This window comes from Procambarus clarkii, chromosome 59 (genome assembly GCF_040958095.1).
Source record: "Procambarus clarkii isolate CNS0578487 chromosome 59, FALCON_Pclarkii_2.0, whole genome shotgun sequence".
Classification (NCBI taxonomy): domain Eukaryota; kingdom Metazoa; phylum Arthropoda; class Malacostraca; order Decapoda; family Cambaridae; genus Procambarus; species Procambarus clarkii.
This window is the reverse complement of record NC_091208.1, coordinates 17,153,980-17,170,054: the sequence shown is the minus strand read 5'-3', so window position 1 is coordinate 17,170,054 and position 16,075 is coordinate 17,153,980. Positions and strand designations below refer to the sequence as shown.

Genomic DNA, 16,075 nt, shown 5'->3' with positions numbered 1-16,075 from the left:
CGTTCCTCCTATTCTCCTATTCTCTTCCCTACATTGTTCCTTTTCCCTATTCCGAGACCCCTACATTAAGTTCCCTTACAATACGTTCCTATACATCAAGTTTCTTATGGATTAAGGCCCCCCTATTATAAGTTTTAGGTCATGGAAAAGTTACATGGTAACTATAGTTAATTTTTTGTTATATTGATTTAGGTATAGAATGGTGTATACGGTCATACAGATATTGTATTGTATACTAGGGAATCAAACAGGTCTCCCCCCTCTGTGTATGACTTTTGGGACTGGTGAGAGTGAGTGCTTCAAAAGTCTGTCACGAGTGTGTTTGAGAGAGAGAGACAGAGAGGGAGAGAGAGAGAGAGAGAGAGTAAAAGAGAGAGAGAAAGAGAGAGAGGTGTTTGTAATCGCTCTTACTCTGTTACTCACTCTCTTTGTCACTCACTCTGTGTCATTCATCCTTAATGACACTGTCACTATGACTCTGGCACACTCTCACTATCACTCTCTATAACACTATGACACAGTGACACTATCGCACTCTTAACGACATTCACTCTGACACTCTATGACTCCCGCTCGGAATCTTCTCGCACATCTGACAACTGTTTTTTTAAATACGCCAATGAGCGTCGAGGGAACAAATGCACATACAATCAATTAGCCAATGAGCGATGAGAGAAAACGGGCACATATGCCACATCAACCAATGAACCACGAGTCTCTTAGAACCAATGAACGTCAAGCACCGAGGGAAAACGGGTTGCCGAAAAATGAAAGAGCCAATGAATATGAAGAACTCGTCTAATCCGGCTGTAATTGGCCAATAAATCCTTTAGTTACCGGTCTCCAGATTCGGGATTCTGCAATGTTTACCTTGTTGAGGTCCGTCGTGTCGAGGAGTGACTGTGGTAAAGTTGAGGGCCATGGAAGAGACGGCGTTTTGGTCCGATTTGGACTGTTGTCGAGTGGCTGTTTCGGTCCAGGAGGGGACCGAAACGAGGTCGCTTTTGTTGTTACTGATGTTGGGTTGGGTTGTGTTCAAGTAGGTTATTGTGTGACTTGTGCTCTGTGGCAGGAGGTCAAAGGACATGGATATGATCTGACTTCCTGCTGCTTATTCTCTCTCTCTCTCTCTCTCTCTCTCTCTCTCTCTCTCTCTCTCTCTCTCTCTCTCTCTCTCTCTCTCTCTCTCTCTCTCTCTCTCTCTCTCTCTCTCTCTCTCTCTCTCTCTCTCTCTCTCTCCCCCTCCCCCTCTCCCTACCCCTCTCCCTCCCTCTCCCACGCTGCCACACCTCTGGTAGAGCAACAAAATAGGTTTGGCACCGTCGTGTCTCCTTAGGCACTGGGCCCCCTCACCTGTTCGAATTGTCTTGTGCTGTTGTTTTTCCTCTTCGTTCACATAATTTGATTCTCTCTCACTTGAGTGTTGTGCAGGCCAACGAGCGGGGGGGGGGGGGGAGGGGGGGGGGCTCGTTCAAGATCTTTAAATCTGTTGTTTACAAAATGTTTATTCACTTCAGCTTAAGGGGAGGGGGGGGAGGGGTCCTAGTCTTCATTCACTCACTGTCACCCCATCATTCACTCACTGTCACCCCATCATTCACTCACTGTCACCACATCATTCACTCACTGTCACCACATCATTCACTCACTGTCACCCCATCATTCACTCACTGTCACCCCATCATTCACTCACTGTCACCCCATCATTCACTCACTGTCACCACATCATTCACTCACTGTCACCCATCATTCACTCACTGTCACCCCATCATTCACTCACTGTCACCCCATCATTCACTCACTGTCACCCCATCATTCACTCACTGTCACCACATCATTCACTCACTGTCACCCCATCATTCACTCGCTGTCACCCCATCATTCACTCACTGTCACCCCATCATTCACTCACTGTCACCCCATCATTCACTCACTGTCACCACATCATTCACTCACTGTCACCCCATCATTCACTCACTGTCACCCCATCATTCACTCACTGTCACCCCATCATTCACTCACTGTCACCCCATCATTCACTCACTGTCACCCATCATTCACTCACTGTCACCCCATCATTCATTCACTGTCACCCATCATTCACTCACTGTCACCCCATCATTCACTCACTGTCACCCCATCATTCACTCACTGTCACCCCATCATTCACTCACTGTCACCCCATCATTCACTCACTATCACCCATCATTCACTCACTGTCACCCCATCAATCACTCACTAGTCACCCATCATTCACTCACTGTCACCCCATCATTCACTCACTGTCACCCCATCATTCACTCACTGTCACCCCATCATTCACTCACTGTCACCCCATCATTCATTCACTGTCACCCCATCATTCACTCACTGTCACCCCATCATTCACTCACTGTCACCCCATCATTCACTCACTGTCACCCCATCATTCACTCACTATCACCCATCATTCACTCACTGTCACCCCATCATTCACTCACTGTCACCCCATCATTCACTCACTGTCACCCCATCATTCACTCACTGTCACCACATCATTCACTCACTGTCACCCCATCATTCACTCACTGTCACCCCATCATTCACTCACTGTCACCCCATCATTCACTCACTGTCACCACATCATTCACTCACTGTCACCCCATCATTCACTCACTGTCACCCCATCATTCACTCACTGTCACCACATCATTCACTCACTGTCACCCCATCATTCACTCGCTGTCACCCCATCATTCACTCACTGTCACCCCATCATTCACTCACTGTCACCCCATCATTCACTCACTGTCACCACATCATTCACTCACTGTCACCCCATCATTCACTCACTGTCACCCCATCATTCACTCACTGTCACCCCATCATTCACTCACTGTCACCCCATCATTCACTCACTGTCACCCATCATTCACTCACTGTCACCCCATCATTCATTCACTGTCACCCATCATTCACTCACTGTCACCCCATCATTCACTCACTGTCACCCCATCATTCACTCACTGTCACCCCATCATTCACTCACTGTCACCCCATCATTCACTCACTATCACCCATCATTCACTCACTGTCACCCCATCAATCACTCACTATCACCCATCATTCACTCACTGTCACCCCATCATTCACTCACTGTCACCCCATCATTCACTCACTGTCACCCCATCATTCACTCACTGTCACCCCATCATTCATTCACTGTCACCCCATCATTCACTCACTGTCACCCCATCATTCACTCACTGTCACCCCATCATTCACTCACTGTCACCCCATCATTCACTCACTATCACCCATCATTCACTCACTGTCACCCCATCATTCACTCACTGTCACCCCATCATTCACTCACTGTCACCCCATCATTCACTCACTGTCACCCCATCATTCACTCACTGTCACCCCATCATTCACTCACTATCACCCATCATTCACTCACTATCACCCATCATTCACTCACTATCACCCATCATTCACTCACTATCACCCATCATTCACTCACTGTCACCCATCATTCACTCACTATCACCCATCATTCACTCACTATCACCCATCATTCACTCACTATCACCCATCATTCACTCACTGTCACCCATCATTCACTCACTATCACCCATCATTCACTCACTGTCACCCATCATTCACTCACTATCACCCATCATTCACTCACTATCTTCCACCGTCAAATCTATAATAATGTGATTTACGCTAATTGCTTTAATACCGACAGTGAAGGGAAATTGAAAAATTAACTTTGCAACTTTACTGATCGTAAGTTCGGTAAGGTGGGAGAGAGAAGGGAGAGAGAAAGGAGAGAGGTGAGAGAGGAAACGGGAGAGAGAGAGAGAGAAAGATTAGTGAGATAAGGGTGTATTACATATATATAAAACATATATTTCTAACAATTGAGAAGAAAAAGCCATCATTATCCTGATTCGAATCATCAGTCTGGGTCTCATCTCATCAGAATAGAATTCAGTATGCCTGGGGAGCACCCCCTGCTCACCGCTCTCGCCATGTCATCAACTTCTTTAATGTTAATGAGATATTCATTGATTACCGACCGACACATGGTGTTCCCGGAGCCTCTACGGTGTCTGGGGCGAGATTCTTCAGCGAGGGTTAATACGGTGGGAGTGATTGGAACGTCGTTGTATTGTCAAAATATTGGGAGATCAAATTAACGTGTGTGTGTGTGTGTATGTGTCGCTGTGTATGGTGTATTGTGTGTGTACAATCCTGCCCTGCAATTCACCACCTTCCCTACCCATCACCACCTTCCCTACCCTTCACCACCTTCCCTACCCATCACCACCTTCCCTACCCTTCACCACCTTCCCTACCCTTCACCACCTTCCCTACCCTTCACCACCTTCCCTACCCTTCACCACCTTCCCTACCCTTCACCACCTTCCCTACCCTTCACCACCTTCCCTACCCTTCACCACCTACCCTACCTTTCACCACCTTCCCTACCGTTCACCACCTTCCCTACCCTTCACCACCTTCCCTACCCTTCACCACCTTCTCAATTCCATCATTTTCCCTCTAGACAGAGGGAAAGAAGAGAGAGAGAGAGAGAGAGAGAGAGAGAGAGAGAGAGAGAGAGAGAGAGAGAGAGAGAGAGAGAGAGAGAGAGAGAGAGAGAGAGAGAGAGAGAGAGAGAGACAAACAGACAAAAAATGAGAATATTAATACATGATGAACGCCTTACGTTTCTCCTCCACGTGTGTACACATTTTGTGTTCTCAATCTAAACGAGCGATAAATTACAAGCCATTCTTTTAAAATATCTTCTTTAAAACACCGCTGAGGCACCAAATGCCTACGGCTAGCCGCTTAAAATAACCGGAACTCATAACCGTTTCTCACTTATATCTCACTCAAGGTATTTCTTGAGAACCATTGACCTAAAACTTCCATCTTAACCATTATCTACTCCCACGATAAAGCTGATAGCGAGGTCAATGCCTCGTTCCATCGCTTGCAAATTTTCCTGCACCTTAAAGGCATTAAACTTAAATTTTATGGCGATTGAACACCCTGTTTATCATATCTTGAGGCGGCCTTAGAGACTCATCTTTCCTTCGATAACAAAGTGCTGGCAGACTGGCGCAGGGTTAGTTGTTTTTCAGGGTTCGAAACACCTTGCTTAATCCCAGAACTGTCCTCTGCCTTGTTTGTTCTCATCACAAACCATAGCCATCTTGGAAGAGTTTGTTTACCTTGTGTTATAAGAACATAAGAACAAAGGTAACTGCAGAAGGCCTATTGGCCCATACGAGGCAGCTCCTATCTATAACCACCCAATCCCACTCATATACATGTCCAACCCGCGCTTGAAACAATCGAGGGACCTCACCTCCACCACGTTACGCGGTAATTCTCTTATCTTATCTCTTAATCCTGCGAGTATGATTGCAAATCAGCGCCATGCATCTGTGTCATGTCATATATATACCAAGGTCATTCATCAGTGCCATATATATGAGTGCCATTCATCAGTGCCATATATATGAGTGCCATTCATCAGTGCCATATATATGAGTGCCATTCATCAGTGCCATATATATGAGTGTCATTCATCAGTGCCATATATATGAGTGCCATTCATCAGTGCCATATATATGAGTGCCATTCATCAGTGCCATATATATGAGTGCCATTCATCAGTGCCATATATATGAGTGTCATTCATCAGTGCCATATATATGAGTGCCATTCATCAGTGCCATATATATGAGTGCCATTCATCAGTGCCATATATATGAGTGCCATTCATCAGTGCCATATATATCAGTGCCATATATATGAGTGCCATTCATCAGTGCCATATATATGAGTGCCATTAATCAGTGCCATATATATGAGTGCCATTCATCAGTGCCATATATATGAGTGCCATTCATCAGTGCCATATATATGAGTGCCATTCATCAGTGCCATATGAGTGCCATTCATCAGTGCCATATATATGAGTGCCATTCATCAGTGCCATATGAGTGCCATTCATCAGTGCCATATATATGAGTGCCATTCATCAGTGCCATATATATGAGTGCCATTCATCAGTGCCATATATATGAGTGCCATTCATCAGTGCCATATATATGAGTGCCATTCATCAGTGCCATATATATGAGTGCCATTCATCAGTGCCATATATGTGAGTGCCATTCATCAGTGCCATATATGTGAGTGCCATTCATCAGTGCCATATATGTGAGTGCCATTCATCAGTGCCAGGTATTAACCCTGTATAGACCATCTCATAATCACTATTTACAGAAGTTTTTTTTTTTGCAACACTTTTTATCTCATGCGTTATATTTGCCGGCGCCAGGCAGAGAGAGATTAAAATGGATGGTACAAAAATTAAGTTCATAATTTTTGTGTTTAATTAAGAGTTCCAATTTGTTTTAACAATATATTGTAAGGAACATCCAATGATTTTGTTTTAATTAAAATGCTTTGCTGAGAGGGAGAGAGAGAGAGAGAGAGAGAGAGAGAGAGAGAGAGAGAGAGAGAGAGGGAGGGAGAGAGAGAGAGAGAGAGAGAGAGAGAGAGAGAGAGAGAGAGAGAGAGAGAGAGAGAGAGAGAGAGAGAGAGAGAGAGACAGAGACAGAGACAGAGAGAGAGAGAGAGACAGAGAGAGAGAGAGAGAGGAAGAGAGACAGAGAGAGAGACAGAGAGAGAGACAGAGAGAGAGACAGAGAGAGAGAGAGAGAGAGAGAGAGAGAGAGAGAGAGAGAGAGAGAGAGAGAGAGAGAGAGAGAGAGAGAGAGAGAGAGAGAGAGAGAAACAGTTCAACTAATTAACGTTGAACTCTTGAGTTTGTTGAGTCAACAACATTAGTTTTCATTCTAGATTACTGTTTGTGATACAAAATAATTCGGTAGTGTGTCTATGCGTTCTCTAAGCACTTCGAACAGGCACATGAGTGTAGACAATGCGTCACGCAGACGGCTGGGAACAATGCGTCACGCAAAAGGGTGGGAACAATGCGTCACGCAAAGGTGGGGGACAACAGTAGTCCATGGTTGGCGTAGTGGCAACCAACTCTCCTCGCACTTCGTGAGCGATATGGCCCAGGTTCGTATCCTGGCCTGGGAGGAAGGATCGACTAGACTCCAATCCTTAACTGAACCCCACAGTTCACCCAGTGATTGGACACCTGGTTGTAAAACTATTATCGGAACGTGTTCCAAGGGGAAGCTGATGGGTAGGACTGTACATGAACTGAGGGAAGGAAAGGCTCTCAGCCTACTAACAGGAGTCAACAGGAACTAACAGGAGTCTGTTCCTGTACCCACCTACGCCCACCGGCCATAATTACCAGCAAAGACTAAATGCCTAACCTCAAGCTAGGCCTAAATTTCGAAGATGGATATTGTATGTATATCCCAAAACGGTTCCAGTAGATGGCACAGCTCCATTCTCAACACGTTCAAGACGCGACACAATTCAGGAACAAGGTGATACTAACAGCTCACCATGCTAAGAGCCTCCCGTGACAGGAGGGGTGAGTGGTGAAGCCAGTGGTAATGGACCTCCAGAGATCCAGCGGCTCAAGTCCTCCTTCAGACCAGGAAGTTGGAGGAACAAGTGTCTGTGATGTCTTTATTGGATTATAACACTGTATTCGTGGAGCGTTTCTGCAAGTTGGGCCAAGATGACGGCACTGTAGCAGCTGAGGATGGCAAAGACTTCTTTTATTTTGTCTAGAATGGTTTGAGAAGTCTTGAGTCCACCTGAATCCCAAACCTCCTTATTTACGACCTTCTTTACGGCTTCATCTACCCCCTCTACGGCTTTATCTACCCCAATACGCCTTCATCTACCCCCTCTACGGCTTCATCTACCCCCTCTACGGCTATATCTACCCCCTATACGCCTTCATCTACCCCCTCTACGGCTTTATCTACCTCTCTACGGCTTCATCTACCCCCTCTACGGCTTTAAACACTACGGCTTTATCTACCTCCCTATACGCCTTCATCTACCCCCTCTACGGCTTTATCTACCCCTATACGCCTTCATCTACCCCCTCTACGGCTTTATCTACCCCCTATACGCCTTCATCTACCCCCTCTACGGCTTTAAACACTCTACGGCTTTATCTACCCCCTATACGCCTTCATCTACCGTCTTCTACGGTTTTATCTACGCCTTCATCTACCACCTCTATATACCCCCTCTACGGCTTCATCTGCCCCTATACGGCTAAATCTACCCCATATACGGCTTCATCTACCCCTATACGCCGTTATCTACCCATCTACGCATCCATCTACGGCTTTATATACCCCCTCTACGCTTCTATCTACCCTCTACGCATCAATCTACTCCTCTACGCCTTCATCTACCCCTCTACGCCTCCATCTACCCCCTCTACGCCTTCATCTACCCCTCTACGCCTTCATCTACCCCTCTACGCCTTCATCTACCCCACTACGCCCCCATCTACCCCTCTACGCCTTCATCTACCCCTCTACGTCATTATCTACCCATCTACGCCTCCATCTACCCCTCTACGCCTTCATCTACCCCCTCTACGGCTCCATCTACCCCTCTACGGCTCCATCTACCCCCTCTACGCCTCCATCTACCCCCTCTACGCCTCCATCTACCATTCTACGTCTTCATCTACCCCATCTACGTCTTTATCTACCCCCTCTACGCCTTCATCTACCCCCTCTACGCCTTCATCTACCCCTCTACGCCTTCATCTACCCCCACTACGCCTTCATCTACCCCTCTCCGCCTCCATCTACCCCCTCTACGCCTTCATCTACCCCATCTACGCCTTCATCTACCCCCTCTACGGCTTCATCTACCCCCTCTATGCCTTCACCTACGGTCACGCCTGCAGGCTCACCTACTGGCCAGCTAAACACACCAATCAGCGAACTGTGTCATCATCCTCTTCAGGGGGGAGGAGGCGTCCCGACCAATCAGGAGGCGTCATGCAGATACTGGCTCTTGAAGCAGCCAATTGGGAGTCTCGCCACCAGGACCAATCATCAGCCGTAAAAGAGGCTGAGTGACGGGAATCAAAAAGGCGGGAATCAGGTCGCTGAGTGGATACAATCAATGTAATCCAGGTGGATACGAGAGGAGTAATCCCAGTGGATACGAGAGGAGTAATCCCAGTGGATACGAGAGGAGTAATCCCAGTGGATACGAGAGGAGTAATCCCAGTGGATACGAGAGGAGTAATCCCAGTGGATACGACAGGAGTAATCCCAGTGGATACGAGAGGAGTAATCCCAGTGGATACGAGAGGAGTAATCCCAGTGGATACGAGAGGAGTAATCCCAGTGGATACGAGAGGAGTAATCCCAGTGGATACGAGAGGAGTAATCCCAGTGGATACGAGAGGAGTAATCCCAGTGGATACGAGAGGAGTAATCCCAGTGGATACGAGAGGAGTAATCCCAGTGGATACGAGAGGAGTAATCCCAGTGGATACGAGAGGAGTAATCCCAGTGGATACGAGAGGAGTAATCCCAGTGGATACGAGAGGAGTAATCCCAGTGGATACGAGAGGAGTAATCCCAGTGGATACGAGAGGAGTAATCCCAGTGGATACGAGAGGAGTAATCCCAGTGGATACGAGAGGAGTAATCCCAGTGGATACGAGAGGAGTAATCCCAGTGGATACGAGAGGAGTAATCCCAGTGGATACGACAGGAGTAATCCAGTGGATACGATATATATATATATATATATATATATATATATATATATATATATATATATATATATATATATATATATATATATATATATATATAGCTGTAGAAAGAAAGATTTGAGATAGTTTTTGGTTCTCTTTTTAATCTCTTGTTGATCTCTCTCTTTATGTCTCACTTTCTCCTTCTGTTTGTTTTATTTCATTCTTAAACTTTGCCTCCAGCGAGGATAATGGGCAGCTTCACTTGTTAACCTGAACGTTACCCCGTCTGATCTCCAGAGTCCCGCAGTGTGCTAGTTCAGAAGGCGGTCTTGTGCATTAGGGAATGATGACATTCTTCGGGGATGTAAAGTGTGTTATACAGCTGGTGCTTTACGGTCGAAATTCGCTGGAATGTGCGTAGTGGCAAGAGCCTTTTGGGTGGAAGGGGGGGGGGGGAGGGGAGAGGGGGGGGGATTATCTGTTCCATTCTCTTTCCCTCTCGGTCCAGTTCACCTGTTGACTACTCCTCATGTGTAGTAATGAGTTTTACGACACCTGTTTACACTTCTGTTCCATCTCGTGTTTTTCTTTTTATCTAAACTCTTCCATCTTCTGTTCCTTTCATTCTCTCAACCCTTCATTTTAGATTTGGTTTGGTTATCTTCATGTCCTCTTCCTCTCTCTCTCTCTCTTATCGTGTCTTTTTCTCTATCTTCTTTTCCTTTTCCAACTCTATTTTGTTTTTAACCCTTTCGGTATTCCTTATTTTATCCGTCTCTTTTCCATATTTCTATTTCCGTTCCAGCTTTCTACTCTCCTCCCTTCATGAAGCCTCGCCTCTCTCTCTCTCTCTCTCTCTCTCTCTCTCTCTCTCTCTCTCTCTCTCTCTCTCTCTCTCTCTCTCTCTCTCTCTCTCTCTCTCTCTCTCTCTCTCTCTCTCTCAAGATAAACTCGAGCCTCATTATGGTCTATGTATATTACCCGTGAGTGATTTATGAGAGTCCCCCATCCCACATTCATGGCGTTTTCCTCAACAGTGATTTATTTGGCTTATTTGAATGCGTTTTCTGTTGGCTACAATGTGTTATCATTCTCAAGTGATCATTTTTAGTTTATCATCATATCCGTCATCATCACCTTCATCCTCGTCATTATCAATATGGTGACAAGTCATGGAGGAATATTAGGAAGTGACATTGTAGATGAAATTGCAAAGAATGCATCTGAAAGGGTATTTAGTATATATACTATATAGTCTATACTTTATAGTCTATATACTTTAGTCTATACACTATATAGACGCTACTCATTCAGTCTCCTAGAACACTAATTTCCTCTACTCTAGTGCCTTGTTTTCCACTTATCTTGCCGGCATCTCTGTTCATCATCCTTCCCCTCACTATCACGCTGGGAGGTGATACCTGTGATGATTTCGAGAGTTCCGTTTTTACTCCCGGAAGCTATTCTGTGAGGCTCTTTGAAGCTCCCCCTCCCACAGAGCCATCACAGTCGGGCTGATCCAGTAACTGTAGCGGGAAATGGTCTAGTTCATTCTTAAAAGCTTCTATTGTTGTTTCGGCCACAGTGAGGGCAGTGTGGCCAGAGATCTTTGGCACTTAGGCCTGAAATGGCACTAATTTAAAAGCTATTTGAGTCGTTTGGGATATTGGGGATTGCAGTATCCCACGTCCCAGCTTCCTCCCAGTCCCAAAAACATACAGCTTCTTAAATGAACAAATCCACAAGGGCCGTGACGAGGATTCGAACCTGCGTCCGTCTGGGCAGCGTCTGGGAGGCTCTCGGACGCAGGTTCGAATCCTCGTCACTGCCCTTGTGGATTTGTTCATTTGATGCATCACGCTATTGTGATTTCTGTGTGTAATACAGACACTTACATTCATCCGCTTTTGGGATACCACAGGAAAAAAATTAATAATTTTTTTATGAAAAATATGATATTTAGGGAGCCGAGCGGACAGCACGCTGGACTTGTAATCCTGCAGTCCCGGGTTCGATCCCGGGCGCCGGAGAGAAACAATGGGCAGAGTCTCTTTCACCCTATGCCCCTGTTACTTAGCAGTAAAATAGGTACCTGGGTGTTAGTCAGCTGTCACGGGCTGCTTCCTGGGGGTGGAGGCCTGGTCGAGGACCGGGCCGCGGGGACACTAAAGCCCCGAAATCATCTCAAGATAACCTCAAGATAACCCTCTCAACCTCGGACCCCGGAGGCCTGGTCGAAGACCGGGCCGCGGGGACACTAAAGCCCCGAAATCATCTCAAGATAACCTCAAGAAATTCTCAAAGTATTTAAGGACAGGTTAAATGGTGACGGGGGAATTTAGTAATTGAAAATGTCCACTAAATAAAGTTTTATTTAGTTGTACGTAGTATTGGCATTGTGTGTTGTGTTAAAATTGTGGAATTTATTGTAATTGGTTCTGCGTGCTCCCTGGTGCTATTTATGCTTGCAGGATTGGGCTTTAGCTCTTGGGTCCCGGTTATCTAGCAGCTCGTTGAAATTGAAATACGTTTATTGAGGTATAGATACACACAAAGGGATGAGGTTGTTCACGCTATTCTCACCCCGTTCATTACATATATATATATATATATATATATATATATATATATATATATATATATATATATATATATATATATATATACATATATATATATATATATATATATATATATATATATATATAAATATATATATATATATATATATATATATATATATATAATATATATATATATATATATATATATATATATATATATATATATATATATATATATATATTCTGAGTGATAAAACATATATACATTTCTTCATTTACACATGCAGTATGTTACCAAACATACACACATATATACGTTTATGACCAGGTACACAAACAATTTGCAAATAGACATTCAGACAATTCAGGTTACAATCTTGGTGCAAAATTCTTATATATATATATATATCTCTCCGGAATATCATCAATCTTTCTGTTGTGACACATTCAGGCTATTTGTTCAGGGACAGTCGTTGTTCCAGTGTTGCCATGTACATTAATCAATGGACAATCAAGAACATAATGGGCGAGGGTGTGAGACCTTAACATACTATATATTTTTTCACTTGGTGTCATTTACCATTAACACCTATTCCATGTGTCCATTAATATTTGTACACAGCACTAGAAAGTGAATGGACGACGACGTTTCGGTCCGTCCTGGACCATTATTTCCACACTCGACTTGAGAATGGTCCAGGACGGACCGAAACGTCGTCGTCCCTTCGCCTTCTAGTGTGTGGTTTGGTCAACATATTTCAGCCACGTTATTGTGACTCCTCGTCTATGAACAAATCCACAAGGGCCGTGACGAGGATTCGAACCTGCGTCCAGGAGCATCCCAGACACTGCCTTAATCGACTGAGCTACGACAGGGTTAAAAGGGTTCCTCGTCTATATTTGTACCCAAGCCTGAGCCGCATGGGTACAGAGTCACTCCTGTCTAATGCAATGACTCCTGATCTTGAGGTTATCTTGAGATGATTTCGGGGCTTTAGTGTCCCCGCGGCCCGGTCCTCGACCAGGCCTCCACCCCCAGGAAGCAGCCCGTGACAGCTGACTAACACCCAGGTACCTATTTTACTGCTAGGTAACAGGGGCATTCAGGGTGAAAGAAACTATGCCCATTTGTTTCTGCCTCGTGCGGGAATCGAACCCGCGCCACAGAATTACGAGTCCTGCGCGCTATCCACCAGGCTACGAGGCCCCATGATCATCATTTCATAGGATCTATTTCCCTATCATATCTACTTTTAGAATTATGATTGGAGTTTACACAGAGAAATCACAGTAAGGTGATATATATATATAAAATACTTGGGTTCGAATCCACTCAACAGCTTCTGTGGCTTTTTACAGGAATGAAGTTTGACTCTTCAACCTGCTTTTTTTGTTTATTTGATTCTCCTACAACTCTTACACTGAAAGGAAAGTTTCGAGGTTTCGAGCCTCTTTCCATGCCTCTCTTGATCTGTTGATGCTCTTTGGGAAGATTTCTGTTTTTTTCACTGTCAATCCTTGTAAGTATTTTATACGTCTTTATCATGTCTTCTCTCTCTGTCCTCTCCTCTTTTCTTGCGTTTTCAGGTTTAGGTCTTTGTTTCTTTTCCATTACAATACTGGGACGAGTCTCGTTGTAATCTTTTGAGTGCACACACACACACACACACACACACACACACACACACACACACACACACACACACACACACACACACACACACACACACACACACACACACACACACACACACAGTTTCAAGTGTAGATATGATAGAACCCAATAGGCTCAGGAACCTGTACATTAGTTGATTGACAGTTGAGAGGCAGGACCAAAGAGCCAAAGCTCAACCCCCGGCAAGAACAACTAGGTAAGTACACACACACACACACACACACACACACACACACACACACACACACACACACACACACACACACACACACACAGGGGCCCCCTGTGTGTGTGAAATTTGGTCACAGGTATTTCATCAAATCACCTCTCACGCTGGGATCATGTGAGTATATATATTACTCAGGAGACCACATGCTAAGGTGCACGGGAGCCCTGGCTGTCGGGGGTTCGAATACCACCACACTACCACCTCTCCCAGCCACTTCACTACCTCCTCTCCCAGCAACCACACTACCTCCTCTCCCAGCCATCTCCATCTCACCTGTTCCTTCATCACCTCCGACTAGTCTCTGTCGCGCGAGAACGAGGCTATTCGCTCACTGTCGGGAAATAAGCCTTGGAGAGAGAGAGAGAGAGAGAGAGAGAGAGAGAGAGAGAGAGAGAGAGAGAGAGAGAGCGAGAGCTTATGGCATCCTTATCTTCTTTCCCATTCAATTTACAACAAACCTTTTTTTGCTATGCATTCCACTCTGTTTCCCCTCTCTTCTACTCGACCCCTCTCTTACGAACACCTCTTCTCGTCCTTCTCAATGTCTGGTTCCCTCACCCCCTCTCTCTCACCTCCTCTCACTCCCCCTTTCCGTGGGTAGTTAAAGATATAGAGACGCGGCCTGAGGGCCATTAGAGTCGCCTACAACCCTACAGGTACTCCTGTGGTAGTTTACAGGAACCTCAGCTTGAAGACATCTTTATCTTCCTATTTAAACTTTAGACAGAATAATGAGCCAGTGACCTTAGTTTGTGAGAGCGGTCAACACAGCTGATTGTCGTAAACACAGCTGATTTTTGTAAACAAAGATGATTTTTGTAAACACAGCTGATTTTCGTCAACACAGCTGATTTTCGTCAACACAGCTGATTTTCGTCAACACAGCTGATTTTCCTAAACACAGCTGATTTTCGTCAACACAGTTGATTTTCGTCAACACAGCTGATTGTCGTAAACACAGCTGATTTTTGTAAACACAGCTGATTGTCGTAAACACAGCTGATTTTTGTAAACACAGCTGATTGTCGTAAACACAGCTAATTTTTGTAAACACAGTTGATTGTCGTAAACACAGTTGATTGTCGTAAACACAGCTGATTGTCGTAAACACAGCTGATTGTTGTAAACACAGTTGATTGTCGTAAACACAGCTGATGAACATAAATAGAAGTAACTACATCAATAAACACAGTGATTGATGAAAGAACAGATGATTGATTCGCTAACAAATTAATGAAAGTTCTGAAGCGTATTAAATCCAGTGGGATAACTAATCCCACTATTATGAAGGGAGCACAGATACCTATTACACCATACTCCCATTCATCCCCATTATCACGAAAAAGGAATTACCAATTCCAGCATAATCCTGATAGAGGAGAATTACCCATTACATTAATTAAATTTAAATTACCCATAATTCACCCATTATCGTGAAGGCAAAGGGGAGTTACCTATTACAAAAAAATTCCATTATTTAGTTACCTATTAAATTGCACTTTCATCCTCGTTTGAAGGCATTGAAGTTCCAATCGTGTTTGAGACAGGATTCAACTGTGTGTCAGAGCCTTTATACGGTTGAGTGACTTGATTTCAGTCGTATCTATGTGTTAAGTGAACATGTTTCTAATGTGAGTTAATGGCTGATGACGTGATGTCATAATGGCACAGTCTACACGAGGCTGTTAATGGCTGAGCGTCTTATGTTATTGCTGCCAACTTCTCTTTGTCCACCAAGTTGGGCCAGGTGCGGAACCTTGAGAATATTGGCCATATAGATAACCCTAAGGTCACCAATATCGGTCGTCTCGGAGACTATAAGATGCAAATAAAGTGACTTTGAGTCTTCTCTGTCTGATTCTTTTTTATTATGAGGTTCTTCCTTATTGTTTGTAGGAGCGGTAAACACAGCTGATTCTCGTAAA

At 44.7% G+C, this 16,075-nt stretch overlaps 1 protein-coding gene across 1 annotated transcript in view; it reads right to left on the bottom strand.

Annotated features, from left to right (window-relative positions):
- Window positions 1-4,075, bottom strand: part of LOC138353728 (uncharacterized) — an 11,313-nt gene extending 7,238 nt beyond the window's left edge. Inside the window, exon 1 of the mRNA XM_069307114.1 lies at window positions 4,010-4,075. Coding sequence (XP_069163215.1) covers window positions 4,010-4,075 — 66 coding nt within the window. The remainder of the gene's footprint in view (window positions 1-4,009) is intronic.
- Between the last annotated feature and the right edge of the window lie 12,000 nt (window positions 4,076-16,075).